This window comes from Centruroides sculpturatus, unplaced genomic scaffold (assembly GCF_000671375.1).
Source record: "Centruroides sculpturatus isolate CEXI.00-Female unplaced genomic scaffold, Cexi_2.0 scaffold781, whole genome shotgun sequence".
NCBI lineage: Eukaryota > Metazoa > Arthropoda > Arachnida > Scorpiones > Buthidae > Centruroides > Centruroides sculpturatus.
The window spans coordinates 331412-358523 of NW_019385085.1; the positions used below are offsets into that span (position 1 = coordinate 331412).

The following is a 27112-nucleotide window of genomic DNA, read 5'->3' on the forward strand; positions in this document are numbered from 1 at the left end:
AAGGGAGGCCAGTATTTAAACGAGACTTAATTTTCTAATTACGAGTGGTTGTTTGTTTTGTGAGCAATAAAATAATTTAAAAATAATTTTTAACGATACAATAGCGATGATTATTATTTTAAAAAAAATTTTGTTATGCTTAACATTGATGAAAATTCAACACGAAGTAGGTTAATAGCGATATACTAATACACTAATTACATGGGATATACTAATATACTATACTAATAATATATCTTTTTCATTCTTTTTCGTTATCCGATTTTTTCAGGTATCCGACCAACCTGAGTCTCCAATTGATTCGGATAATCAATGCTCTACTGTACAACAATAATTTTATAAGTAAAATGAAATAGGTTGATTTAACTCGAGAATATTCTAACAATTAGCTTAATTAAAATTCAAAGCAATTAAGTTGTTGGTTTGACCCGTTGACAAAGAATGATTCCATCATCAATCTCAAATTTTTCCGTGATTAAAGCATGGAGTCATAAAGTTCTCCAAATCTAGCTCCAAATCTTATTTGTTTTAAAAATTTTTACTTCATAAGTAATTTATGTCTATTGTAAGAAAGTATTATGTAAGTACATAGGTACTATCTGTGTTATGTGAAATATTCCATTTATGGAAAGCCAAAATTTCAGTCACAACCTGCTTAAATGGTATCCATTTAAGCAGGTTGTGACTGAAATTTATGTCTCATGCATTCCCAATTTGTTTTTGCTGACATGGACTCCTTGCAGTTTGGAGTCGACCCCTAGGGGTCGATATAGACCACTTTGGGAATCATTGATTTAGAGCAGGGGTTCTCAACCATTTTTTACCCATGGACCCCTCCTTACCTCTTAATTTTTTTGTGGACTCTTCCATACATTGCACAGGAGAAAACCTTATATTTTTTTCATTACATTGTTCCAAATTGGAAAAATATTTTAACACTGAAGCTCTAAATTTCGGAAAAAGTAACTACTATATTTATGAACTTGCACTTTTAATATCTCTTATCTTGTCGAGATGGAGTTTTGCACAGAACTGAAGGTTGGGGTTAAAATAAACTGATTACCTTTATACTGGAGGGAGGCTATAAAGTTTATACCCTCCCTAATCTTTAAGATCTGGAACAAACTGACGCAAAACATTCAGAAATGTCACTTTTTTTTTTTTTTTTAACTCTCTGCCTGTGGGCACTAAGAGGGTGTCTTTTCAGCAGCCCTATTATGGATTCAGCCAGGCTCACAATGGGGCAGCCGGGTGGTGAGGGATAGGGCCCAACATATCCGGATCAACCACCCCCGAAAAATTCCTGGGGATTTTTCGACCCATTCAGATTTGATCCCTGGTCCCCCCCCCCAGAGTGGTAGGCTGCCACTTTAACCGCTCGGCCACATGGCCACCTCAGAAATGTCACTATTAATTAAGTGACATGACGCTGATGTATAAGATTCTTCTAACAGACCTTGGTTTTATAATTTCTCTTTGATCTTTGTCAATTGGATATATATGTCATTTACATATTCAATATTTTAACCCTTATGCAAGAAATGAGTAATAAATAAATTGACAATATACTGTATATACTGTAGAAATTTAATTTTCAGTAAAATGATTTTTCTGAAGTAGAATTACCCTATAGACCACTAAAATATCACCGTGAATCCCCAATTTGGTATTTTTTTTTCTGTGGACCCCCAGTAATGTTACATGGATCCCAGTTGAGAACCCCTGATTTAGAGGCTACATTATTACCTTTTTCTTGCAAGTTGCAATCTGGCTTAAAATACGTACAGAAATTTAGTATTTAATGATTAAGATAATTTTAGGAATTATGTAAATAAAAATTTTAATTATAAGATGCATATATCACTAAATTATTTCATTGATTAAATCTAGATTAAATACTGTATAAAATGAAAACATCCAGCATATAGATACCTGATAGTTATCAAGCTATAGTTTATTAAAATGTGTTATTTTTAAGTGTTAATGTTTATGAATTAATATTATTTTCATCATTTCAGATGATTCAAAAGTAGAGATAACAAGTAACAGTCCTGCAGTTTTAGACTCCACCATTAGCTTTTTTGTGAAATTGAAGGATGAAGACCCAAAGAACTATTATTTGTACAGATATGATTTTCACGATGACACTACTCAGGAGACAAGGAATGAAATCGCTGTCAGAGACATCATCTGTAACTATAATGTGTCATATTCCAGTCTCTTAAACTCTGCTGGAAATTTTACGATGGAAGTCAGAGTATATGTTTTTATGATCATTTTGTGGGTAGAAATAGGTTCCAAAAGTACAACGTTTACTTTGACAAGTGAGTGAGAATGCATACATTTTATTTGATCATTTTAAATACAGTAATACCTCGACTTATGCTACCCCGAGTTACGCGAACTCGGAGTTACGCAATTTTCAAATCTCGTCGATTCGTCTTTTGTTTGAACGCCACGCAACTTTTGATTACTCACTCCCCCCACACTATTGTTACATGTTCGGATGTGCCGCGCGGAATCGATGCATAGCTACAATTTATTTTGTGTTATTTATTTCTGTGTTTGTTATATCTACGGATACTTGAGAGACTCTGTGTGGTGATTTCTTGTAACCGTGAATGAATCAAAAGGCGAGATAAGGTTAACGAGAACATTTATTAGCGTACATACCTCCAACTTGGATTTTACACAAATTGCGAAAATATACTCCGACTTACACGAATTTGACTTACGTGGTTATTGCTCGGTCCCGCCTATCGTGTAAGTTCGGGGTATTACTGTATCTGTTTTAATTAAAATAGCATATGGTGTACATTTTTCTAAGAGATTAATTATTTTTGGACTGAGGCATTGTATTTTTTTCATCTTTTGATACAGAAATTCTGTTGCAAATGATTTGCACAAATACATAAAACATTAATATAATTGCAATTGTGCCATGTTAGCATGAAATCAGTTGCAAAAAGTTAGTCCATTCAACAAAAAAACAGGGCAGTAGTCAGAATAATAATTATAAATGCTAAAAAATATTTACACAGTTAAATTCATTTTTCATATGAATTCAACTGTATAAATATTTTTTAGAATTTGCAATTAAGCAAGCAAATTTGCTTACTTTCCTTCCACATGATTTATTTATACATTTAAGTATATTTTTTTAACATTAGACAATAAAAATATCAGAGTGAAATTAATTTGGTTGAAACTCATCACTGTGGATCAGTTTAATCAGGTCATAGAACAATTTTGAAATGATTTAAAAAACTGTAGGATTCTTAAGAGACATTTTTCTTACAAAAATTTAAATAAATGGTAGGAAAAAGAATGATACCAGATTGTGTTGTTTTCTTGTGCATATTAATAAAATTATCAGCCATGTTAAATGACTTTCTGATGTTTTTGTTGAAAGAAAGATGAAATAAAATAACTCAAAATACTGACATCAAATAATATACAATAGAGTCCCATAGAACATAGGGATACATTCCACATCATATAGGAAATTGCATTGTTGAGACATAAGTTATCAGATGATTTTATTAAAGTTTAAACCTATACCTAGAAGTTCAAGAAGAAAACATATAATTCTGGACAGCAGAATTAGAATTTTGCTATAAATTTGAATAGAGAGAGGCCTCCCTCTAGTGCCAAATTTATTTGTAACTCATAGTTATTATTTCCAAAATATAGCCCAATTATTTACAGCAATTGTGGGTGTCTATTTGCTATGCATCGGGTTTCGGTTGATGTTTATATATATTTGTATATCTACATGAGATGACTGACTGAGTGTCTTGAGTGGATGTTTCTGGCCAAGGGCATGAGTGTATTCCCAGTTGGCACTGTATTAACTATCGATGGTTATACGTTAGGCTTATATATACCGGAAGAGAGAGATTGGACCGAAGGTCTGGGTAGCGTAACTGGTAACACGTCCACACAGTAAGCGGGAGTTGCGGGATCGAGTCCCTCTTTGGGCCAAATTTTTTCTTCCAGTTTATTTTAAATTAATTAATTTAATATTATAATTATCAATAAGAATATATTTTGTGTCTTTCTTTCTAATTCTTTTATTTAGTTTAATACTTGAAAGTTGAATTTTTGTATTACGTGTATTATTTAGGTGATATCCATATTTAGTTTTCATTGCCATATAATTTGAAAATTCAGTTTCATTCATGTGCTTGAATGGTAATGGAACTCCCAAATTTGACTTTGTAGAATCCTAAGATTTGAATCATCATTTGCAAAATGCTGCTTTAGACAGATAAATTTTAATGAAGCAATCCAACTTCACAACTTAACACAGTTTGGAAAATTAATATTTTAAAACATTGAACAAACAATATTTATTTATAAAACTATATTATATTAAAATATGTTCACATAATTTTAACTCAATATTTGATCGTGTAGTCTTTATCCAATGGTGTGATTATTCTCAACATGTGTGAATGCAGGTTAGGACATCTTTTTCATTGATGACTTTATAGAAATCACATTCAATGGAGACATTTTAGGCACCTTTTCAAAAGATTGCCCAAAGAATTATCTTGAATATGGATGAAATTAGTTTCTGCAGTTATGATCTTGTCCTTAATATACAGATTTGTTCATATGTGATAGATAAATAAGGAAATTAATTTAAGAATTTATTGAAACAAAATCCCTCACCTGACTGATACATTATGGGCTTGCTAAAAAATAAATGACCTTGTTAATACCCAAGGGACAGAAGGAGTTAAACCCTCATTTGAATTCCTATTACATGTCTGATAAACTTTAGATAGTAAATAAAGTACAGTCAAGTGTACAGACCAATTTGGTCAACAATTTGCATACCAAATGATCAAATATTTCCAAGTTTTTGGGCTGTAATATTAAATGTTAATTAAATTTAGTGGTTAGCTGGGGGATTTAGCTCTAGGAATATATCTGATGTTGGCAACATGACTCTGCTAAGCAAGAAATAGTGAGGGCCATGCACCCATTGTTCCTGATGTGTCTTCATGATATACTTCAAGAGGACTCTTTTACAGATTTTTTACATTTAATTCCCTGATGATAAAGTAACATGTTGATACTTAAGATTCATTTGAACTTCTATAATCATGATACAAATTTTGAACATATTAAGTGCTACATATCTTTTGTAAATTATTAGCATAACTTGTAATTTATATAATTTTTTTAAATTAAATATTTTGAATTTTGTTTTTTCAGCTTATATTAATGGGAACTTAAATGTTTACAACAATAACCAAATAGACAAAAGTGTTTATTTTCCAACTGGAAGTCCTCTCAACTTGACATTTACTCTTTATGATCCAAACCAGTTTTTTTCACATGATTCTATTTACTACAATTGGATGGTAAATGATAAACTTATAGATGAGCATAACAAAAGTATCCTTTATAACTTTAGTAAAACTGGAGAACAGACGATCTCTGTCTTTGTAGTGGCTAAAACACCAGTTCTAGAGGATAATATGCTTAGTTTCAGCGGTGAGAAATGGGGAACATTTAATAAATTGTTGACTTTAAGAGGTAAGCTTTTTCAAGCTATTAATAATTTTCAGTTTGTTCTAAATTTCAATTATTGTTCTTAATAATGAAAATATTTGTTTAAAATAGAGCCAATTCCAAGAATTAATTATACTGGCAGTTTGTGGATTAAGCATGGAAATCTCTTGGAATTAAATATTTTTTGTAATGGGAGGTGAGTGTTTTCTAACTATTTAAATCTTACCCAATCATGGATTATTTCAGTATTACATTTGCTCTAAAGTGATTTTTTTTTCATACCTACATTTTAAATTGGGTTCTTCATTGATTTGTATATTCATGTACTAATTGTATCATTATGTGTGACAAGGTAAATTCTTTCAGATTACTTTTTAAAAATCAAAAGTGTTTCAGAAGTAATTGGACAATGTTTGAAGTAACATGATATTGATAACATCGGTTTTATTGTGAAAGCAAGGTTTTGTTTACATAAATTAACTATCAACTAGACTGTCTTTGGACAATTTTCCAACTTTCCAGCCTTTGCATCACAAATGTAGAGGCATGCTTGGAGCTATGTTTGAAGTGCTACATGCTGCAACTTTTGATGCACTCTCTACAGCATATTTAAAAACTAAAAATATAGATTATATCAAAGAGTATTATTTCAGGTTATATTATGATAAAAAAAAATATTTTGTTATTGTATTTTTTTATACTGAGATGTTATGGTGTACCATGAGTTTGAAATCTAAATTTTAAGATTATTTATTATGTTGTATTAAATTTTTTAAGTTGTTAACGTAAGGCACTATTATAATGTATAAAAATGAGCAAAATCTTGACTACTGTTTCACAAAATAGCAGATAACAACAGTTAAAATCAAACAATAACCCAAAATCCAGTATAAAAAGTAAGTTAAATTAAAAACCTTCGTACACGAATACTGGGACGCATATAAATTAACACTCAAAAACCTTAACAGTCCAGTACTAAATATTTAATAGAAAACAAACATTTTCGACCGTATTTTCGGTCTTCTTCAAGTTTAAAAAAACCAGTGAGATTCGAACAAGTGAATTCGAAGTACAAAAATTTCTAGTGTCTCCAGGTTTTGAAGGTGTTCCACATGGTGAGACCACTGCTCTATCCACTTATGCCACTGACCCTGGCATAAGAGCTGACCTACAGGAAGCCAAACTGATCAGGATGTCTCGCCGTGTGGAACACCTTTAAAACCTGGAGACACTGGAAATTTTTGTTTTTCGAATTCACTTGTTCAAATCTCACTGGTTTTTTAAACTTGAAGAAGACTGAAAGTACAGTCAAAAACATTTGTTTTCTATTAAATATTTAGTACTGGACTGTTAAGGTTTTTGAGTGTTAATAAAAAGTAAGGTATTTTAATTTGAAACAGATGTTTTTGGTAGTTTTAAACAACCACCATCAGATTACAAACATTTGAAAGTGGAATAGAACTTTTTAATTTTAAAGATGCCTTTTGATTGGACAGAGTCTATGGTGATGTTACCAATGTTATGGCACTATTTTTTTAAATTTCATATAAAGCTCTCCAGGCCTGTGCTTATGTGTTGTTATCCTTATAATTAATTGCTAAGTCTTTGCATACCTTATATATTTCTAGTTGATCTAAGTGCTTGATGTTGGAAAAATCTCACAAATAATATATTGGACTTGCTTGGTCCAGGTGAGCTTGTACATCTGATACAAAGATGGTTTAAGTTGTGGTTATCTGACCTGTCCTAATCTATGTCATATGTTCCTGTAGGCAAGATATAATGGCCATGTTGTAGCCTGACTATTGTAGTTGTTTGCCTCTTCTACTGACTGTTACAAGTATGGAATAAGTTTTTGAAACATTATTTCTATTGTGAGATTATTCTTCTTTCTGAGCAAAGTATACACTGTGGGACTTCTCCTGTAGGTTAAGATAAGGTTATTAGTCTTGGCAATTTCCCTGAAGTTGAATATCATTTGATTATTGCATGCCAATTAGAGACTGTAACTTGCTTGCTTTTTACTTAAAATTTCTTACGTTTTGTGCTGAATTTTGGATTCTTGCTGTATTTTAAGTAAAATGTTGATTTAATGTTAGTAGCCACTGAGGTTATTCAACTGAATTGATTAATGCAACTTAACAGTGGGTGAACTATAATAATAATGTTTTTGATCTGGTTTATAGGCCATCTACAGATATGAGCAGTTGAAAGTCTTTCCAACTGCCCACACATGATGATGGCCCATGCTATAAAAGTCATGCTAGAAAATATGGTTTTAAACATATGTAATTATGTTAGTTGTCAAAATTCACTTTATAATGATAAAAACAGCAAGAGTTTGTACCTACATTTAAAATCATGACTAAAACTGGATAAAGTAATAAACAAAAATTATACATTGAAAATCCAGTGTACATTGAATAATTTGTAAAGAAAACAAACATTTTCGGTGGACTTAAGCCACCATTGCTAATTTATGGTCGTCTTTTGAATGTAAAACATTTAAGATGGAATGCTTTCTTATTTTGAAACTTAAACATCAAATGTACTGGAATTGTTTAAACATTAAAGTTTTATTCTGATTGGTCAGTTGTGATTGTTATGAGCTTGAGTTTGTGTGGTATTCTGGAGCTCAAATAAGATTCTAATGGCTTGCTCCAGAGTTATTGTTTTTGTTGTTGATGGTGGAGCCATCCTTAGAAGCTTTATGTATCTCAGTTTTTTTCAGATGTCAAATATGTGACTTTTCTGTCAACATATATAATAGACAAAAGTCTATAGTACATTAAGTCCACCAGAAAAATCATTATAGTGATGATTCCAAGAACAATTAAATTAACTACCTTTTAAAAAAGACAAATCACTAGTGCTCTTACCATCCTTGCATTAGAAAAGAATGCCCACACCCATCTAGACCAGGCAAGTTTTTTACATCTATCAACAGAAAAATGACATATTTGTCATCTATAAAAAATTGAAATATGTAAAGGTACAACCTCTGCCATTAACTACAAGGACAACTCCATGGCACAAAGCTGGAGTGCCTGCCTTATTTGAGCTTCAGAATATCTCTTCTAAAGGCCAGGCTCATAATCAACCAATTAACACAATGATCACAACTGACCAATCAGAATGCAACCTTTAACATTAAATAATTTCAGCACACGTGGTATTCCAAGTTTCAAAATAAGAAAGAATTCCATTTTAAATGTTCTTCTACGTTTGAAAGTCAATCGTCTTCTGGTAATGGCCACCTTAAGTCCACTGAAAACATTTGTTTTCTCTACAAACTATTCAATGTATGCTGGAATTTGGTTACGTAAGTTTGTATTTTACTAGCATTATAATTATTGAGTAATGTCTAAATAGTTAATAAGGCTGATTAAATATGATTTTGAAAAGTTAATCTTCTGTTCAACTGACCATAAATGTACAATAATAATATATGAGGCGTGTTTTTAAAGTAAGTACCGTTTTGAAATATAAAAAAAACAAGCAAACATTTTTAACAAAATTTTTATTTATGTGAAAGCCCATATTTTACACTACTTTTCTACATAATTCCCATTAATATTGAGACACTTATCGTATCGTGGGACCAGCTTTTGTATTCCATCCTCAAAGAATGTTGCCGCCTGATGAGACAACCACTGCAGAACGGTCGTTTTGACTTCGTCGTGATTGTTATGGCGCTGCCCTGCCAGATGCTTCTTCAAATGCAGAAACAAATGATAGTCACTCGGCGCTAGGTCGGGACTGTATGGAGGGTGGTCTAATTGTTCCCAGCCAAATGATGTGATTAGGTCTTGAGTTTGATTTGCCGTATGTGGACGAGCATTATCGTGGAGCAAAACGACACCCTTGCTCAGTAAGCCCCGCCTTTTGTTTTGTACTGCACGGCGCAGTTTTTTTAAAGTCTCACAGTATGCAGCTGAATTGATCGTTTCACCATGAGGCAAAAAATCAACAAGCAACACTCTGTATCTGTCCCAAAACACCGTGCACATGATTTTCTGAGCAGAAATTGTTTGCTTGAACTTGACTTTCCTTGGAGATGATGAATGTCGCCATTCCATGGATTGTTGCTTTGATTCCGGTGTAACGTAGGCTACCCACGTTTCATCGCCTGTAACAATACGACTTAAAAAATCATCTCCTTCGTCACTGTAGCGCTCAAGAAAAGTCAATGCACTGGCCAAACGTTTGGTTTTGTGCTCCTCCGTCAACATTTTCGGCACCCAACGGGAACACAACTTCCGATAATTTAATCGTCCGGTCACAATTTCATAGAGAACACTTCTTGAAACTGCAGGAAACTCTTTAGATAAAGATGAAATCGTGAATCGTCTGTTCTCTTTCACTCTACAGTCCACTTTTTCAATCAAATCGTCGATAATGACTGAAGGTCGCCCACTTCGTTCCTCATCGTGAATGTTTGTGCAGCCATTACTAAAGGCCCTAACCCATTTTTGTACCATTCCTTCACTCATAACGCTTTCACCATAAACTTCACTGATTTGGCGATGAATTTCAGCCGCTTTCGAGCCTTTAGCACTGAGAAAACGAATAACGGCACGCACTTCGCAGTCTGCGGGATTCTCAATGAGCGGCGGCATTTCAATAACACACAAACAACAGTAAACACAGTCGACTGGCTCCGTAATGGCGTTTGTGGCTTCCCAACAGATGTAGGTACACAGCGCGCATGCGCTAAGTGCCGACTGCAGCGCTCCAGCGGCGTTATATTAAAACGGTACTTACTTTAAAAACACGCCTCGTATTATAAAATAAACTTGAAAAAAACATTTCTAATATAGATAGTATCTATTACACTTAACATTTGAAGAACTATCTAGGGTTGAGAGGAGTTTGGAGTAGCTCTTGGTGAAATTGATTGCTAACATAGTTTGAGAGTTGATTGCGTAGTTCTTTATTCACTACAGATGATTAAATTATGCTAAAATTGACAGTCATCTTCTAAATATTTCTCTGAGAATCATTATATAGAAAGGATTCTAGGATTGAGGAGATAAGGTAATACAACACGTGGGGATCTGCCCCATGGGTTGCTTCTTGGAAAGACTTTTTATGGGAAACTTGCTCCTATTCAGATATTAGATGCATAAATAAATTCTGGAAAACTTCACATGGACAGCCTGTTGATAAGGCACAAACCTGAAAGCAACCATCACTTTGGTTGCTTTATCCACTTGGCCAGTATTGTGTCTATATAGTAAGAAGGGAATTAAGTGAAATATATCAGCTTTCAGTACAAGTTTTAGTAGGTGTGTCTAATGACATTAATTAAAATGTGGATTGATGTATAGAAAACAAAAGAAAATTAAAAATAAATCATCCATATATTTGTATTTGGTGGTTTCCAGAAGAATTGCAATGGTTATAACTATGTGCAGTGTATTAAAGTTATTTTATGAATTTAAAAGATGCTATTCGTTATTTTAAGCAAAGAAAAAGCTGTCACATGAGATCATAATTGTAATTTAAAATTGATAGATGACCCATAGTGAATGGAGCATAACTTTACAGTCTGCAAGATTATATTGGGCTGTGTTCTGACAATCATTGATTCTCTAATATATAACTATCAGGCTTTAGATGTTGATGCATGTCCTTACACTCTCTTCAAATGAACCATTAGAACACAGATTAGCTATGAGTTACTTGCAGGAATTAGAATGATTGGTCTGGAATTGAGTCTAGAAGGAATAATTCTTGAAAATATTAGAATAGGAGGAATAATTTTTCTTGTAAATATTAGAATGGGATTTTGCTATCCCATTCTAATATTTACAAATAGGGGAAAAGTGATCACACGACATAGGTATCGCACATATCGATGCGGTTGTAAACAAGGTGCCCCATTCAAAGGATAGCTAATTTTAAAATAATGAAAGAACAAAAATATTATTTAGGAAGGTTAGCAACAGTACAATTAAAAAAATACAATGCCAAGTTACTGGTAGGAAAGCCAATTTAACAGAAAAATAAGTTAAAATAATCTACGTCTACATTTTTATCATTNGTTCAGGAGACATCCAGACATTTTTGGTTGACGTGCCCAAGATATACGGAAGCCCGACAAGAACTCTCTTGTACTCTGAAGATCGATCTCATAACCATCCAGACTTTAACACCCATATATTGGGCAAGAACAGACCTCTCACCTAGACAGCACGTGCAGGTCCTCGAACGTTACGTAGCACGCACACATCGATTTGACAAATTGCGGACAAGAGTTCATCGGAGAAAAGGTGACCAGCCAGAATCTCCATATCAGAGAAGGAAAGAAAGAAAGAAAGAAAGAAAGTATTCATAGAACTAGTACATTTTGAAGAAAAAGAGTACATTTTTCAAGGCGCTTCAGTACGTTTTGAAATTTCATTGCGGCAACACTGGTGAGGGGTAGACAGTTCCCATCTGAGCGAGATTTTTAGCGGATAAGGGAAAAACAGAGGATGTACTAACTTCCCTTGAAGGAAGTAGCATCTGTTATCTATCTTTCCCACGTTGGAAAACGTTAATTTCTCACCAAAATGAAATATTATTTTATGACAATATTTAACATTATTAAATAATTATTAAATTTAGACCCAGGGCTATTCAGATCTCACACTAATATCTATTAAACTAAACGTTCCTAATTGGATTTTTCGCTAGTGTAACTATAAGTATGGTTTTTAAAAACTTCTGTAAAAAAGTCAAAAAGTAAACATAGAAAAAATCAAGATAATATATAACCTTATTATATACAGTAGAACCTCGATTATCCGGACTAATTGGGGATGAAGGTAGTCCAGATATGGAAAAATCCGGATAATAGAAACAAATAATTTAATTTGTCTTTTAATGATAATACAACACGTTTTCTTTTCGATGACATATCGGTAATATTAAAACTAAATACTGTATTTAAATCGTGATCAAACTTTTAAGAAACAAACGTTCGTATTGAATTTGGACTACTACTGACCAACGCTGACAGACTACCTATTGTTTAAAAGGCCCTCTGGTGGCGCAAGAAGACGGATTTTATAAAATAAAATTAGTTCAAACTGCATTTTTATGAATAAAAATTTGACAAACTATTTATCGTTTTTTGACGAGTAAAATTTTTTCGTCGCGTTCACGGCTTTTAAGAAATGCATAAACCTTCGAGGCGCGAGGCATAGGCGGTGGCCCACGTCGTCCATGCCTTACTCCGCCCTTGGTCATAGAAATGAGGAAATTTGAATATAAATTATTTATAAATACGTATGTCAAGTTATATTTTTATTATGATGCAAAATATATTTAAGAGTTTACGACCACTGTGCTGGGTGAGACATTGTTGAAACAAAGTTATGCATTCCATCACGTACATAAATAGTGTCGTAATTCGCCAAGTGCAAATCAGCAACTTCGTAAAATTTTTGTTTATTTTGAACAATCCGGATAATCGAAAATCCGGATAATGGAGGTCCGGATAATGGAGGTTCTACTGTATTTTGCAAGTGAGGTGCTTGCAGTGTCATTAATTAAGCCTCTTAATTGCTTATAGCTTGAAAAAATATTGTACAGTTGTTATAATTCTTTAAATAATGTGCTTACCAAAGATATTAACCTCCTTATAACTCAGCTGTGAAGTGATTTTTACACACGAGACTAGATGAACTTGGTTTTCAATTTGCTCTTTTAACAGCGTGAATCCATTTCTTTTGCAATACTGGATATTTTGGAAACTTGTGACCACCACTATTAGAACAATGTGGTACACAACACCACGTACTTGGCATTTTTGAAATTTTAAATTATTTTAAGAATTAACAAATGGTATTCTATATGTTTTAACAACCGACAACATATCGCTTTGTCTGTTTACAACCTCATCGATACTAGCGTCGTGCGTGGAGTAATTTCACTTTTTTCCCTTATTAGGAAAGTGTGCTTTCAAAATCTTTCTGGTTGCTTAGTTTTTCCAGATTGAAACCAGGGTCTTCCAGGATTCAGGTTTGAGTGGTTAGTTGAGACATTTTTTGTGTGTGGTTAATCTTACCATCTGGCTACCTCATTGTGAATCTTGCTTAAAGGGCCTTGTTGTGTCTCCAGAAGGAGTCACCTTTTGATTATAACTGAATTGGCATATGCCAACGGTACATAAGGATGTGGATTTGAATCTCAAACCTTTACGAGTGATCTAATCCTATTCCTCACCATCCATCTGATTAAGTGTGGATCTGACCAGATCTGTGGTTGGCATGAAAAGTTTATTTAGAGTCCATAGAGGAAAAGGAACCAAAAAGAATCTTGTAATACTTTTTAGCAACTTTCTCCTTAAATCCTCAGATATAGTCAAAGTGTTCCATTAACTATAAAACACGCCTTTAGACAACATTATTAAAAATGACATAAATTTGAATGTTTCTAAATTTTTCAGTTCTCCTTTCCGCTATTGTAACAATGCCTCTACATCTCGACCCCCAAGCAACTTCACTTGTGACGCCTCCATAATGTACGATGCCTGCCAGTTTACTGCCTCATACTACTTTCCCTGCTGCAATCAGTACTATTATTCTATATACATAGCCAACGACGTCAGTCAGATGCGTAAAACGTTGATGATTACAGTTTATGACAGTGAGTTTATCTATAAAATTTACAAAAGTTGTGTGTTTTAATTTAACTTAGACTATTTATTTATTTATTGTTTTTTTTTTCAGTATCTCACGACCCTGGGCTTTCAGTCACGATTCTTCCTATAATTTGTGTGGTGCTAGTAGTTATCATGTTGGTGGCGGCTATTGCATACTACAAGCAGCAACAACGAAAATATAGAGTGGAAGTTGCAGATTTTGACTTCACTCAGGTAGAACAAATGGTGGAAAGAACGTTTTTCGAACGAATTTATGAAGAATTTAAGAATGCTCTCAGACCATCCTCCTCCAGAAATCGCGAATACGATGGTGTGCAAACGAATTTCATTTCTTTCTCCGGTAGAAATAGGACTAGGCGTTACGGTGCCGTATGCTGAATTGTATAAATTCTATTATTTTTTTTTCTTGTGAAATTTGGGCCGTATACGCAACAGGATAAAAATACAGCGTGTGATGTCGGCTCCGAGATCGTTTTAACTCCGATCGCCGCCACGACCGCTTCCAACCAATATAATTGCGTCTGACAGAATGTGATAGAATTTGTTTTCTAATATTATGAACCTTCTGTCATTTTGGTTTATTATTTAAGGCGATTGTGTAAATTAGTTCTTCGCGTTAACGATCTGCTATATTTTCTTATGTACCATGGATTGATGCAGTCATTTTGATTTTCTAGAAAAGTGTGCTTATATATTGATCAGAATGAAGGTGTACAAAAAAATAACTTTTTATATTCGCCAGTCTGATGACGTAATTTTGTAACAAGTTACTTTAATGGCATCCGTGCTATATTAGCATGTTTCAAAATGGCCGATCAACATCTGTTAGATATTGGAAAACATTTGTAATAGTCATAATTAAGTCAAATAAATATGTAAATATTTACAATAATTTTAAAAATGTAATTTTTGAAATGTCATTATAAATAAAAATATAATTAAATATAATATCGCATGTGGCAACACTACATTTTTGATTACTCTGGTGGTAATTAATGAAACTAAAAGTTGCTGCCAATCGAGAAAAACTAGTGTAGAATTTGCATCAATGATGAATTTAAGAAAACTTTTTTAAGTGTTAAATTTCCGAAGAGAAAAACTTAAAAACAGTCACGTGATAATTTCGGTGTGAAGTTTCCCTTCAGATTGCAAGCACGCCTGATTGCATTACGATGCGCTCGAATATCCACACAATAATGACGTATTTTTCAGTTTTATTAGTATGAAAATGTGTTAAAATGCATGTATTAAAGACCAGAACTCGCGAGTCAACCATATTACAATATTCGAGCGCGATGCGACGTAGCGCGCTTCTCGGTGCCGCGCGTAGTGACGACTTGTAACCGATGATGCATTTTTCAACACATTAATTTTAATCACGAGTGAAAACAGTTAAGGTAGAATGCGATATCATTTATGCGCTACGCGAGTCTTCTCGCATCGCGTTATAATGATAATTAAATGACGATGATGCAATTCGGCTATAACAAGTAACATTTATTATTTCGAAACAGGAAATAAATTAGATGAAGCAAAACTATCGCACGACGTGAGTCATTCGTTACAAGTACTGTACAGCTATTTACAATCGCATAGAGTTTAGTTCAAGAATATTAAAAAATTCACGCATCACGCACCACGACGCATATTTATTGAATCAAACTGTAACAATACTTTAAAACTATTGTTCGCGAGACAAGTAAAAATGCTTTATTTAAAAGTTGTACTGCTTTTAAAGTTTTCGTTCGCGTGTAAATGTGAAATTTACTTCATAACTAAATCAATAATCGGAAACAATGTAGGGGACGAACAATCAATGATGGAGTACAATCGGCAGGTAGCGCAGCTTGATCCTAAAAGAGTAATAGGAGAAAATCAAAATCAGAGTCAAAGAATAACTCTAGATAACATTATTCTTCGAAATCCAACGCGGCGCAACGTCAATGATTATAAAACACGCAAAGTTTTGATTTTATTTGTAGTTGGTATCTGTATCGTAATTTCCACAGTCGCCATCTTGTGTATCGTTGCGAACCGGAAGCGGGGAAGGAAACCGGGGAGGACGATAATAGACGACGATGAAGACGATGACGACGTTCTGATTATCGATGTGGATAACGTGTCAAGTGGTGAAATCGATCGCGTAGATTTGCGTTTGCACGAGTGGCTTTTGAACTTTCGTTGTGACGTAACGGAGGATGTTAATGCGCGTTACACGAGTGAAGAACATCAAAAGAGACTGCGTAAATTCTTATGTTGTAATACGAATCCGGAGTGGTTTAATATTTAAATTAATATAAAAATTTGTGATGTCTTTCATTCGTGTAAATTCTGCAAATAAACTTCGAAGCGATATTGAATTTGTCAAAATAACTAAGTCCGTCTTCTTGGCGCCTCTCTGATGCGTTTCACTCTATCTTCAAGATTCAAGAATTGAGATCTAGCACACAATTACTTTATCTCGTCCCTCACCACCCGGCCGCCCCATTTTGGACCTGGCGAACCCGTAATGGGCTGGCTGGAAAGAGGTTCTCTTAGTGCCCACGGGGCGGAAAGAGTTTAATCGATTTCAAGGACATTAAAATAATGCCCTTGAAATTGAACGGTAATTTAGTTTTCTTTTAAAAGCTTTACAGTAAATAATTTTTCATTTGTTTTACTTTTGTTTTTATCAGAGGGACATGTCACGCGATAGTTACATTATCCTCATACGTAATTTTCGATAACGATTTCGACGATAGGGGGCATTTTTCATCATCTCGCCGCGAATGTCACGTGGTCGCCAGACAAGCCATTGACTCGGAAGGGTGTTTATTTTCTAGATCTTTTAAGGTGAGTGCCGAGCCAATTCTACATATTACCAAATATTCCTCGTTTGTAGTTCGATCTCGACAGTCGACCGTGACGTATTGCATCCGAAATTAGCCGGTTAAAGTTGTAAGTATGCATTTTATTATGTAAACAAGTTAAAAGTTGTCAATTTCGTCGATGGATGAAGCCACGCTGCCGGTTATTTGTGCGTTTTTACGGGTTAATTTAAATATATTTTACTCAAGGATGAACGTTTATAACACTTACATTCATAAAATTACATTTACAAGATTTTTAATGCTCTTATCATCATTCTGTTATGGTGTAGGGGTCAAAGGTGAGAATTTTAAGCTTCCCCAGTGCTTATATTTGAGAGTTGTACGTTGATGTTGATAAGACTTCATAAAATTCAGCATTAGAAATTTTTGTGGGAGGAGAAAGGTCAACAAACTTTGGAAACGAACAAATGCCATTTTACTCTATGCTTCTTTGAGTTAAGTTGTTATAAAAAGGACAAAAATACCTGTTTTTCTAAGTATTTTTCCTTCTATAAACTTTTAATGTTTCATTTTGTTATATTTTTAATTACATTTTTACTTAAACTTCTATTAATGAACTGTTCCTAAACATTTGATTTACTTGAAGCCCTTATGGGATTAATATTAAATTCTTTTATTAATGATTTACATAATGCAAACTTGGAATGACTTCAAAATTAACTGAAATAGTAATGAATCAAATGTTTAGTTTTTTTTGTTATTTCATTGATTGATTTGGAAGCTTGAAATACTATGAGATTTTTTTTTCTTCTACTTGTTTATAAATGAAGTAGTTGATCTTGTTCCAGTGTCCGTAATTTCAATATAGAAGGGAAAGTTATTCTTTTCTTTTGTAATTGTGCAATTGGTTTGGTCTATTCGTGCTGTTTACAACATGACAATTTATTAGACTAGGTAACCTTGACTGCAAGATGATGTATTAATTACATAACATTAATTTAGGTTTTTAAAACACCATTGAACCATAAATTCTCCAAGTGCCAAATGTTAAAAATTATTTTGACAGTTTATAATTTTGAGAATTCGTATTTTACTTCCCAATGAGGTCATGGACTTCAAAAAAGTTAAATGTCTTTACACGCATACTGTAAGAAAGCCGTTCTATTGAATAATAGAACAGTGTTTTAAAGACTTAAGATAAATTTAATATGTTGAGGAAAATGCAGAATGTCAAGGAAATTTTTTGATATAGTTTAATTGAGAAATTATTTGATATTTAAAAAAATATGCAAAACACCAAATTTCTTTTGAATAATAACCATTTTGGTAGAGGCATTTACTGTAATTGATACTTTGTGACATTCTTAGATGAATTTTTTTTTTTTTTATAATAGGTGGCAAGAAATTTTCTTGCCAAAAGTTAATGATATGGATGAAGTTTCACTACGTTTGTTTGTGTGTGTGTGTTGTATAGGATGAATCGTGCTTTCATACAAAATATCCCTCTAGAGATGTACTTGGATGTGTGTTTATCAGATGTGTTAATATACATTTATGTGCACTTTCAGTTAAATATTAGGCACATAAATATTCTGTGACTTATTAAATGACTATATAGGGAAAAATTTACTTTATTATGTATAGAGACTTTTTAATTACTATCTAATAACTGATATTTTTTAATGCCATATCTGTACGAAAGATAAGAATGGACGAAAAACACATTGCGATTAATTCTGTAGATTCTGGAAATTTTGATATTTTTCTAGATTTTTTACGACTTTCTAGCTTAACATTTATTCCTTACTGTCAACTACGTCATTATTTTTATAGTTTTATACTTGAAAATATCAATTATAAGGAATAAAGGAAGAAGTGGTATATTCAAGGAAAGTATAAAATTATTATTTTAAATTTAACTAAGCACTCTATTGTGAAGTGTAATAACTAAAGTGTACCTGCATAAAGGGAAGTGCAGAAGTTATTTATGATTGTAGAAATATTATAAGTAGGTAGAGCAAAGCATATTTTATCTGCTTTTTATTATATTATAATGATATATTATCTTCTATTTACTAGACTCTCTTCAAATTTAAAAAATTTAAGTCATACGTTTAGTTTCAGTAATGTAAATGATATACAACAATATTATTATTTTGTTATTACAAAATTATTTTCCTGCTTAGATTATAAAGAATTTTGTTTGTAAATATTTATCATTAATTTAATGTATTAATTTACTTTAAATTTTGATTTATGCACATAAATTAAAAAGTAGAAATAATAATTTTTTAAGTAGAAAAAGTCAAGTCATATGCTTTTGTATTACGATATATACTGTATTTTTAAATCAAAGGGTGGCACAGAGTGAAATTTAACTGAAGTCAAGAATTAGATATTGGTCCTTTGGACAAAATTACAAATTCTGTTAATGTAGTGAATCCTAGAAAAACAAGCTTTATTTTCATTATTCATTGTGTATTTTGCAATATTACAGAGCATTAAGAAATTTGTCACAGTCTGTTGTGTTGATAAATTTTAAATACTTGAAAAGTTAACCAAGTGGAAACAGAATGAATTACAATAAAGAAGTATGGCAGGAAATATTAGACTGTGCAGTTTGGATAAGATTAGTTTAGATATGATGATAGAAATCAACTTTAGAAAAGCAGTCAAGCATTTTTTGGAAGTAACTTTTTCAACTATTAAACATTGGAAAGTTTTTGATTTGTTGTTGTTCAAAAAAAAAAAAAATAGAATTGACACTAACCAAAAAGATAAAAAATATTGTCAGGTTAGATATATCTATTTACACCTTTAGACTTGGAAGGTCACATGATAATATACATTCTACTTGTTACTTTCCTGGTTGTTATATAAAACAGAGGAAAAGTATGGCAATCAGTCAAAAAATGACCCCCCAAAGATTTGTATATACTGTATTTGGACTTAGGACACCTAGAAATGTTGACAAATGCGAAAAAATTTGGGGGTAATTTCTTTATGTATTGATGGTTGTATGGGGGGCACAATTTTGTTCGCCTTTGAAGCTTAATAACTCCTGTGCTTTTTGTCAAAAATTTCGGAAATTTTGCAGGGAGGTTTGTTTATCAGTGGGATCGATGCTATTAAATTTTGGTAGTTAAAGTTCGAGGGATGGGATTTAATTGGGGGTCGTGTATATCTCCAGTAGGGTGGACTTAATGACGACTTTACTGGTTATTAGCATTTAAAACTTTCTATAAAACTCTCCCTGCTTTCAAAATTAAGGTTTTTGCCATTTTATAATAGTTAAAAATATAAAAAGTTATTTTAATAAAATATGATAACAGATGTGCCACCAAAATTTTAAATGTTGCCAGGAAAGTTGAGCAAATCATTGCTGGTTTATTATGTCATGACCTACTCATCTTAAAACTGGTTTCTTCTTTCCATTCTTACTAAGTACAAAGCAGCAGCAAGTTAGTTCAGTATATGGCACTTACTATTTATTAGCTCCTTCCATTCTTTTTCAGTTTGTGAAAAAGTAGATGAAATCTGTATTTTTCTTTGCTTCACAAGCTTTTGTACTTTATATTGTTAATCAAATTGATTGGTAAAACTAAAATGTTTATTAAAATTTTTTACATTCATTTTTTTTCTGAAATTTATTAAAAACATCTGAACTGCCATACCTTAAATTTATAGTTTATTTGCTATAGTTTCAAGTTTGAATGTTTGAGAAGAAACTAACAGAAAATAGAATGGACACATTCTTTTAATCTTTTCATAATGTCAACTAATGTTGTAAGTCTGATTTATTAGAGATTGCATATTTATTCTTTTCCTCTTCCCATTCTTCATTCTCAGTTTTCTTATCTCACTAGTTTCATTTCAAATATCGCAACCATTGTACGTCAGTATTTCTTATGCTCTGTTTTAGTCATACCATAATTATAAATAAGTATCCAGATATCTCTTGGAACACTTAGTTGGATGTAGCAATGCAATCGTGTGTCAAAATATGTATATTTGCATAGGATAATGCAAGTGGTGTGCATAGACTTATTTCTAAATCTTATAGCTGGTTATATAGTAAATAAAACCAACAAACCTTTATAATTACCAGCAAAGAAATGAGCATTCCAAATTTTTATATAGAATATTTTAACCTGAAGCAGATCCCAATTAGAATTGAAAGCACTTGTCAAAGTATAGTAAAAACTTTCTTTGCTGGTAATTATAAAGCTTTGTTGGTGTTACAGACTTATTTACTTGGAAATATGGGATGAGGAAGAAAACTTGGTGACTTTGAGAGAAGAGTGATACAGGTACCAGGAAAAATGAAATAACTAAAACTTAGAGACGCCATCTGATTGATTATCAATGTTACTTTGTCAGAATATAGTTTTTATTGCTAGACTTTGAATAGAGATCTCCAAACTTTGAGGGAAGATGTTGCTATCCTTATAATTTTCATATTTTTCTTACAAGCCCTACATATATCCAGCTTCTCAAGGTGTATGAGACACTCAACTTTCTACCAAAGGATGAATGAACCAAAATATTGGTAGTTTATTACTAGAATCTTGAAAACATCTAAGAGGATCATGGATGTCATTGTTGTCAAAAGTGGGCCATACCTTATTGAATTTATGGAATAAGAGGTTAATATTCAAACATGTAGATGTCCAGATAATTATTTTCTATTAGAATATAAAATGACTTATTGAATTAGCAATTTGTATAGTTGTACTTAAGCTTTTATTTTTTCTAATAAACTTTTGCTACTGATGAATTTTTGTTAATTGCTTCATAGTTTTATTTACTTGCAATCTTGTTTTTATTTTTGTGCATAAAAAATCCTTTATCTGCAGGAGTCTGACAGATTCCTAAATAAATTAAAGTTCTTTTGTTACAAATAAGAGTGTTTAGAATTATTAAAATAAAAATAATTGTTTTCAGAAATTTTTAATGATGAATCTGGAAATAATTTGTTAATATTAAAACTAACTTTATTATGCATTAAAAATTAATTTTTTTCTAGTTTTGTTAATGTAAATGTTATGTAATAATGTATTATTTCCTTGTTACGAAATTATTTTCCTGCTTAGATTATAAAGAATTTTGTTTGTAAATATTTATCATTAATTTAATGTATTAATTTATTTTAAATTTTGGTTTATGCACACAAATTAAAAAGTAGAAACATTAATTTTTAATTTTTTAAGTAGAAAAAGTTAATAAATTTACATAAAATGTATAAAAGTGAGAAATTTTGGTGATTTATATTATTAATTTTATAAAAGTTCAAATACAGTCGACCCCCCCATAACACTGTTGATTAAATCGTTTTATATGAATTCCATGTTGTACGAGTCACTTAGATTTTACAAATACGTGTGCTGGGCTGTGAACGGCTCACGTATTTGTAAAATCTAAGTGACTCGTACAACATGGAATTCATATAAAACGGAATAATCAACAGTGTTACAGGGGGGTCGACTGTATTGAAATTAATAAAGAGGGAATGCTAAAATGTCTGAGGAAATATTTTTCATTATTTATTTCCTTTCTATTATTTACAATCATATATTTGTAAAGAATAGATAAATTCACAGGAGAAAAAACTATCAGTGATTCCACATAAATCTTTATTCTGCTTTAAGTTAAAGTGTGTAGTTTAAATATTTGTTGCTGTTGATATTTATTTTTATGTTTTAATGGCATTATTTGGAAGAACAGAGATGTGATTTAAATGAACTGATCATCTATTGCACGTCACCAATTATAGCATGTACATGTAAAATTGTTTTTATGTAATCACTTTAGCACTCTCAGTGATGATTATCACTGACCTGTAAGTAAATAATACTGCAGTTAGTGGCACTTCTGATGTTAAAGAAATGTTATAACAATTAGTAAATCTTATATTTTTTAATTATTAGTTAGTTAATAATAATTTAGTCAGTGTATAATTGAAGAAAACACAATATTTATTATTATAATGCAAGCAAACAATAGTTGAAACATTTAAAGTTTAAAGCAATATTAAGGCTGATAACTATTGAAGGTTATCAGATGTGTTAGGGCTGATAGCATTCAAAGGCAGCTTAAAATGCCTATTAAAGATAATGACTGTTATCAACATTATTCATGCTTACAACAGGGATGCACAACCTTTTCTGAAGAAGGGCCAAATTAGGATTAAGTTTACTGACTGGGGGCCGGACCTCCAAGTGATTAATGCGATGGCTGAGATTGGATGCTGGCAGCAATCTTCTTGATGTCTAGCGTAATGGCAGATGTTGAAACAACNACTTATTTATAGAACAATCCCCCATTTCTCACCTCAGGGAAAGTCATAAAACAGTTGGGTGCTAATGACTTTGTGAAAGGGAAAAAGTTCTAAACTTAGAAACTTCGAAAGAAAGGATTTGGCCTGTACCGTCCGCGGGCCGCATAAACATTGATAGGGGGCCGTATGTGGCCCGCGGGCCGCAGGTTGTGCACCCCTGCTTACAATAAGTAGTTTATTGTATATCCATTATACTTATTTCCTCTATAGCAGGTGTGGCCAAACTTTTATCCCTTAGGGGCTACTTTTTTGGTAAAATATGGTCTGCGGGCGACTACGAATATGGGCAAACAATTTTAGGTTGTTTATATGTGCATGCGTTAACATTCGTTCGTTTGCATTGTTCATCGGGATAAATACAAACAGTATGGGTACGTTGTACAAACAGTCTATTATTGTAAGAATAAATTATCAAATTAAAATTTTTAAACATTAATTTAAGTGAAAGCAAATTGTTCAACTTTAGATTCACGGGCTATTTTCAAAACCTTTGCGGTCGGCCACGGTCTACTTGTTGACCATCCCTGCTCTATAGAGATCTATTATGGGTGTGAGAAGCCATAAGTTCAGTCATGGTTTGAGTTCTCAATGATTGTTATTAAAATGTGTCTGCTTTATTTTAATGTTCTGATATTATTTATGTAATTTTTCTGTCTGGATAATTTCTAAACTTCACATTCTTTGTTACTTATGCTTTGCAAATTATGCTGGCTGATTACGAAAAAATGGAATTATATAGCTTCTACTTTTTAATAATCAGTTCCTACAGTGAAACGATTATCTTTTTTTATTAAATCTAAAACTTCTTTTGAAATTTGCAATGTTGCCAGTTCCAACAGCTGTCAACCAATGTAGAATGAAACAAATTATTTTCAAGTACTTTCAGCACATAGTACCAAACTAAAGTCTGAAAAGATATGAACTGTGCAGTTTAATTTCTGAAGCTAGCATAATACCACTCTACTTCAATATTATGATATCATTTAATCATTCAAATTACATTAACAATTTTCTGTTTTAATTATTTCAGAAAATGCTACGGCAACGTATTCACAGTAAGGAGCAGTCAGATAACGAACAAATTGGAAATGAAGCACAAGATGTGCAGGAACCAAAGAAGAAGTGGTATTTGATATTATTAAAAGTATTATGCGGATTGTTTTTCACTGTATATATAGTTATACCGACAATATATTATTGTTGTCCAACGGTCAGAAGACATACCATTTTTTTAAATTATGTTTCGCTTCCCCTCCCTCACAATCTTTCGGAACCTCAAAAATTTGGATTGAGATGTTCACGCAACTTCTACGTTGAATCGGAGAATAAAATAAAAATGGGAGTATGGCATGTGCCTTCTAAAAGTGCTTTGAAATTTTGTAAAGGAGGAGAGATGGAAGCAGGTAAGGAGTTTGCAGATGGAAGACCCATATTTCTGTATTTGCATGGGAATTCGGGAACGAGAGGTGCCAATCACAGAGTTTTACTATACAAACTTTTAACAGATACAGTAGACGTTCACATCGTAACTTTTGACTATCGTGGTTTTGCGGATTCTACAAACTATCCCCCTTCGGTAAAGGGTTTGGAACACGACTCCGCAGTGATGTTTAACTGGGTAAAGCAACATCAAAAAAATTCACAGATTTATATATGGGGTCATTCATTAGGAACTGCGGTTGCTGTTCGACTCGCTTCGAGACTTTGCAAGTCAGAAGATAAACCTGCAGCAGTGGTTTTGGAAGCCCCTTTCACTAGTACTAAGGATGCTGCCATGTATTATCCTCTTACATTATTTCATCGTTACATGCCATTCTTTGACAAACTTTTTCTCGACCCCATGATGGATGAAGAAACCGGTTTTGATAGTGAAAAACAGATAATCGACATCACAACACCACTACTCATTCTCCACGCAGAAGACGACAATTTAATTCCTTTTGAATTAGGCGAGAGATTGCATCAGAAAGCCCTAAAGGGAAGACCTAAAAATCTACCTCCACCCATTTTTATTACTTACGATTATGATTTTGATTACGGACATAAACACATTCATCGAGATCCTAATCTTCCAGGTATAGTTAGAGAATTTTTAGAAGGTAAACTTCAGTCAAAGTTTATCAAAAAAACTTCATAATATTTTCTTAATTTTGTATAAAAATAATAGAGAAATTTGAGAAGTATTTTCCATAAGTGATTTTGTGATAGGTATTTAAAAGTTTCTTTAACTTGACAAGAAGTTTTGATTAATTATCAAATATTATTTTTTTGTAGAATTAAAATTTATAATCCAGAATATTCTGTTTGAATTTGATCATTTGTTTCACTCATCACCTTTAATGCAATGGCACATACATTAAAAATTCAGTTTAAATTTGATATTCAATTTAAAGCAAGAAAATAATTTATATTTTCATAAATAGAAATTTCTAGTTAGAAAAGTAAGATTTTAAAATGGTTTTAAAACAAAATCCAACAGTTTTTATACTTAATGTGTATGAATATGCTCATTTGTCTTCAAAAATCAAACTTTTTTTTATATGCAAATGACTATTTCAGTACCTGGAGTAACTTAGAAACTTTACTATGTTAAAGATTGGATAAATATTGCACAATTATATAACTAATGGAACCAAGATTTAGTTTTGATATTAACTCTCATATAAAATAATAGTTTGAAGAACTATGCATATTTAGGGTCTTCCAAAAAGAATGCTATCATTTTAAATTACTGTAATTATGTTAATTATTACCTGAAAATGGTTTAACTCTCTAAACTCTGAAAACTCACTCTATCTCTATTGCTAATGACAATTGTTTTTAGTTTTTATCTTTCAGACTAGAAGGGGAACTTGTATAGCAAAACTATTGTAACAACTTTTCAATCAGCCATTTTCATTTTTAATGGATAAGACTGATTTTGTGTTTAAAAGGTTAATATATTTCAAAACAGAAAATTCAAAGTTTCATCAATAGTGTGCATTCAGATATATTTTTGGGAGGTTTTCAAAGCTCTGAATCGTGTGCTTCCTCGGCAGTGGATTGGTCATCCAATCCACTGCTGAGGAATATCTGGATAGGCCCAATGACAGTCTGTTGCTCTGCAGACTCCCCAAGTCCCTGGACCCGACACCCTACAGTTTCTTATTGTGGGACTATGTGAAGGACACCATTGCCCGGGACTTTGCAGGAGCTTTGGAATCAAATTATGAATGCTTTGGGAGGACTAACATTGGATATGTTGCAGAGAGTCTGGGAAAAAATGGACTTTCGGCTAGATGTGTGTCATGTGATGTGAGGTACACTTATTGAGGAATTGTAACAAACAGATATGAAACTTTGAGAGTTTTTTTTTTGTTTTGAAATATATTAAATCATTTTCAGATATTAACATAATTACAGTAATTTAAAATGGTAGCATTTTTGGAAGATCCTGTTTAATGATTTGTAGTTGTCATAAAATGTTAATTTGGCACTTATCATTGTAATTCTTTCCACTGAACTAAATCCTGGTTGGATTTAGAGTGAGAGTATACATAACAGTTTACGAAAATGTTGAACACTGTTGAATGCCATTGTTCTTTACTTTGAATAAAATTTATTAACTGCACTGTTATTGCTCAAAGTGTCGCACAGATTTCTTTGAATTTTTATAAATTCACTTTAGTAAATTGATTCTATGCATTGCTTATTATCGAGTATGTCAGAAGTCGATTATATTGTTAAGGTGTTGTGCAAGAAAGTAAATAAATATGGAACTATCTGGTTGTGCATACTCTGAATTTG

The 27112-nt window shown here is 32.3% G+C and overlaps 3 protein-coding genes across 5 annotated transcripts in view; 2 read left to right on the plus strand and 1 right to left on the minus strand.

The window, feature by feature from the left end:
* The window catches only part of LOC111634446 (transmembrane protein 130-like), a 30800-nt gene extending 15946 nt beyond the window's left edge, over window positions 1-14854 (plus strand). Inside the window, exons 2-6 of the mRNA XM_023379215.1 lie at window positions 2019-2324; window positions 5227-5550; window positions 5638-5722; window positions 13964-14163; window positions 14247-14854. Of these exons, the coding sequence (XP_023234983.1) occupies window positions 2019-2324; window positions 5227-5550; window positions 5638-5722; window positions 13964-14163; window positions 14247-14557 (1226 nt within the window). The 3' untranslated portion in view covers window positions 14558-14854. The remainder of the gene's footprint in view (window positions 1-2018; window positions 2325-5226; window positions 5551-5637; window positions 5723-13963; window positions 14164-14246) is intronic.
* Window positions 8979-10660, minus strand: LOC111634447 (histone-lysine N-methyltransferase SETMAR-like). Its single transcript, XM_023379216.1, has one exon. The coding sequence runs from the start codon at window positions 10143-10145 to the stop codon at window positions 9075-9077; it is 1071 nt and encodes a 356-aa protein (XP_023234984.1). The 5' UTR covers window positions 10146-10660; the 3' UTR covers window positions 8979-9074.
* Window positions 14855-16812: 1958 nt separating the features above from the next.
* LOC111634444 (monoacylglycerol lipase ABHD12-like) lies at window positions 16813-26874 on the plus strand. 3 transcript variants are annotated; one of them, XM_023379213.1, is made up of 2 exons: window positions 16813-17011; window positions 24357-26874. In XM_023379213.1, exon 2 carries the CDS (start codon window positions 24360-24362, stop codon window positions 25461-25463), a length of 1104 nt encoding a protein of 367 aa, XP_023234981.1. In that variant the 5' UTR covers window positions 16813-17011; window positions 24357-24359; the 3' UTR covers window positions 25464-26874. The 3 variants fall into 3 exon arrangements, with proteins under 3 accessions (XP_023234981.1, XP_023234980.1, XP_023234982.1); XM_023379212.1 differs by having other exon boundaries at window positions 16817-17116; XM_023379214.1 differs by lacking the exon at window positions 16813-17011 and adding an exon at window positions 17162-17327.
* Window positions 26875-27112: the final 238 nt, after the last annotated feature.

Excerpts from the sequence above, each read along its gene's own strand:
- LOC111634447 (XM_023379216.1), bottom strand. The coding sequence starts at position 10,145 with ATGCCGCCGCTCATTGAGAATCCCGCAGACTGCGAAGTGCGTGCCGTT.
- LOC111634444 (XM_023379213.1), top strand. The coding sequence starts at position 24,360 with ATGCTACGGCAACGTATTCACAGTAAGGAGCAGTCAGATAACGAACAA.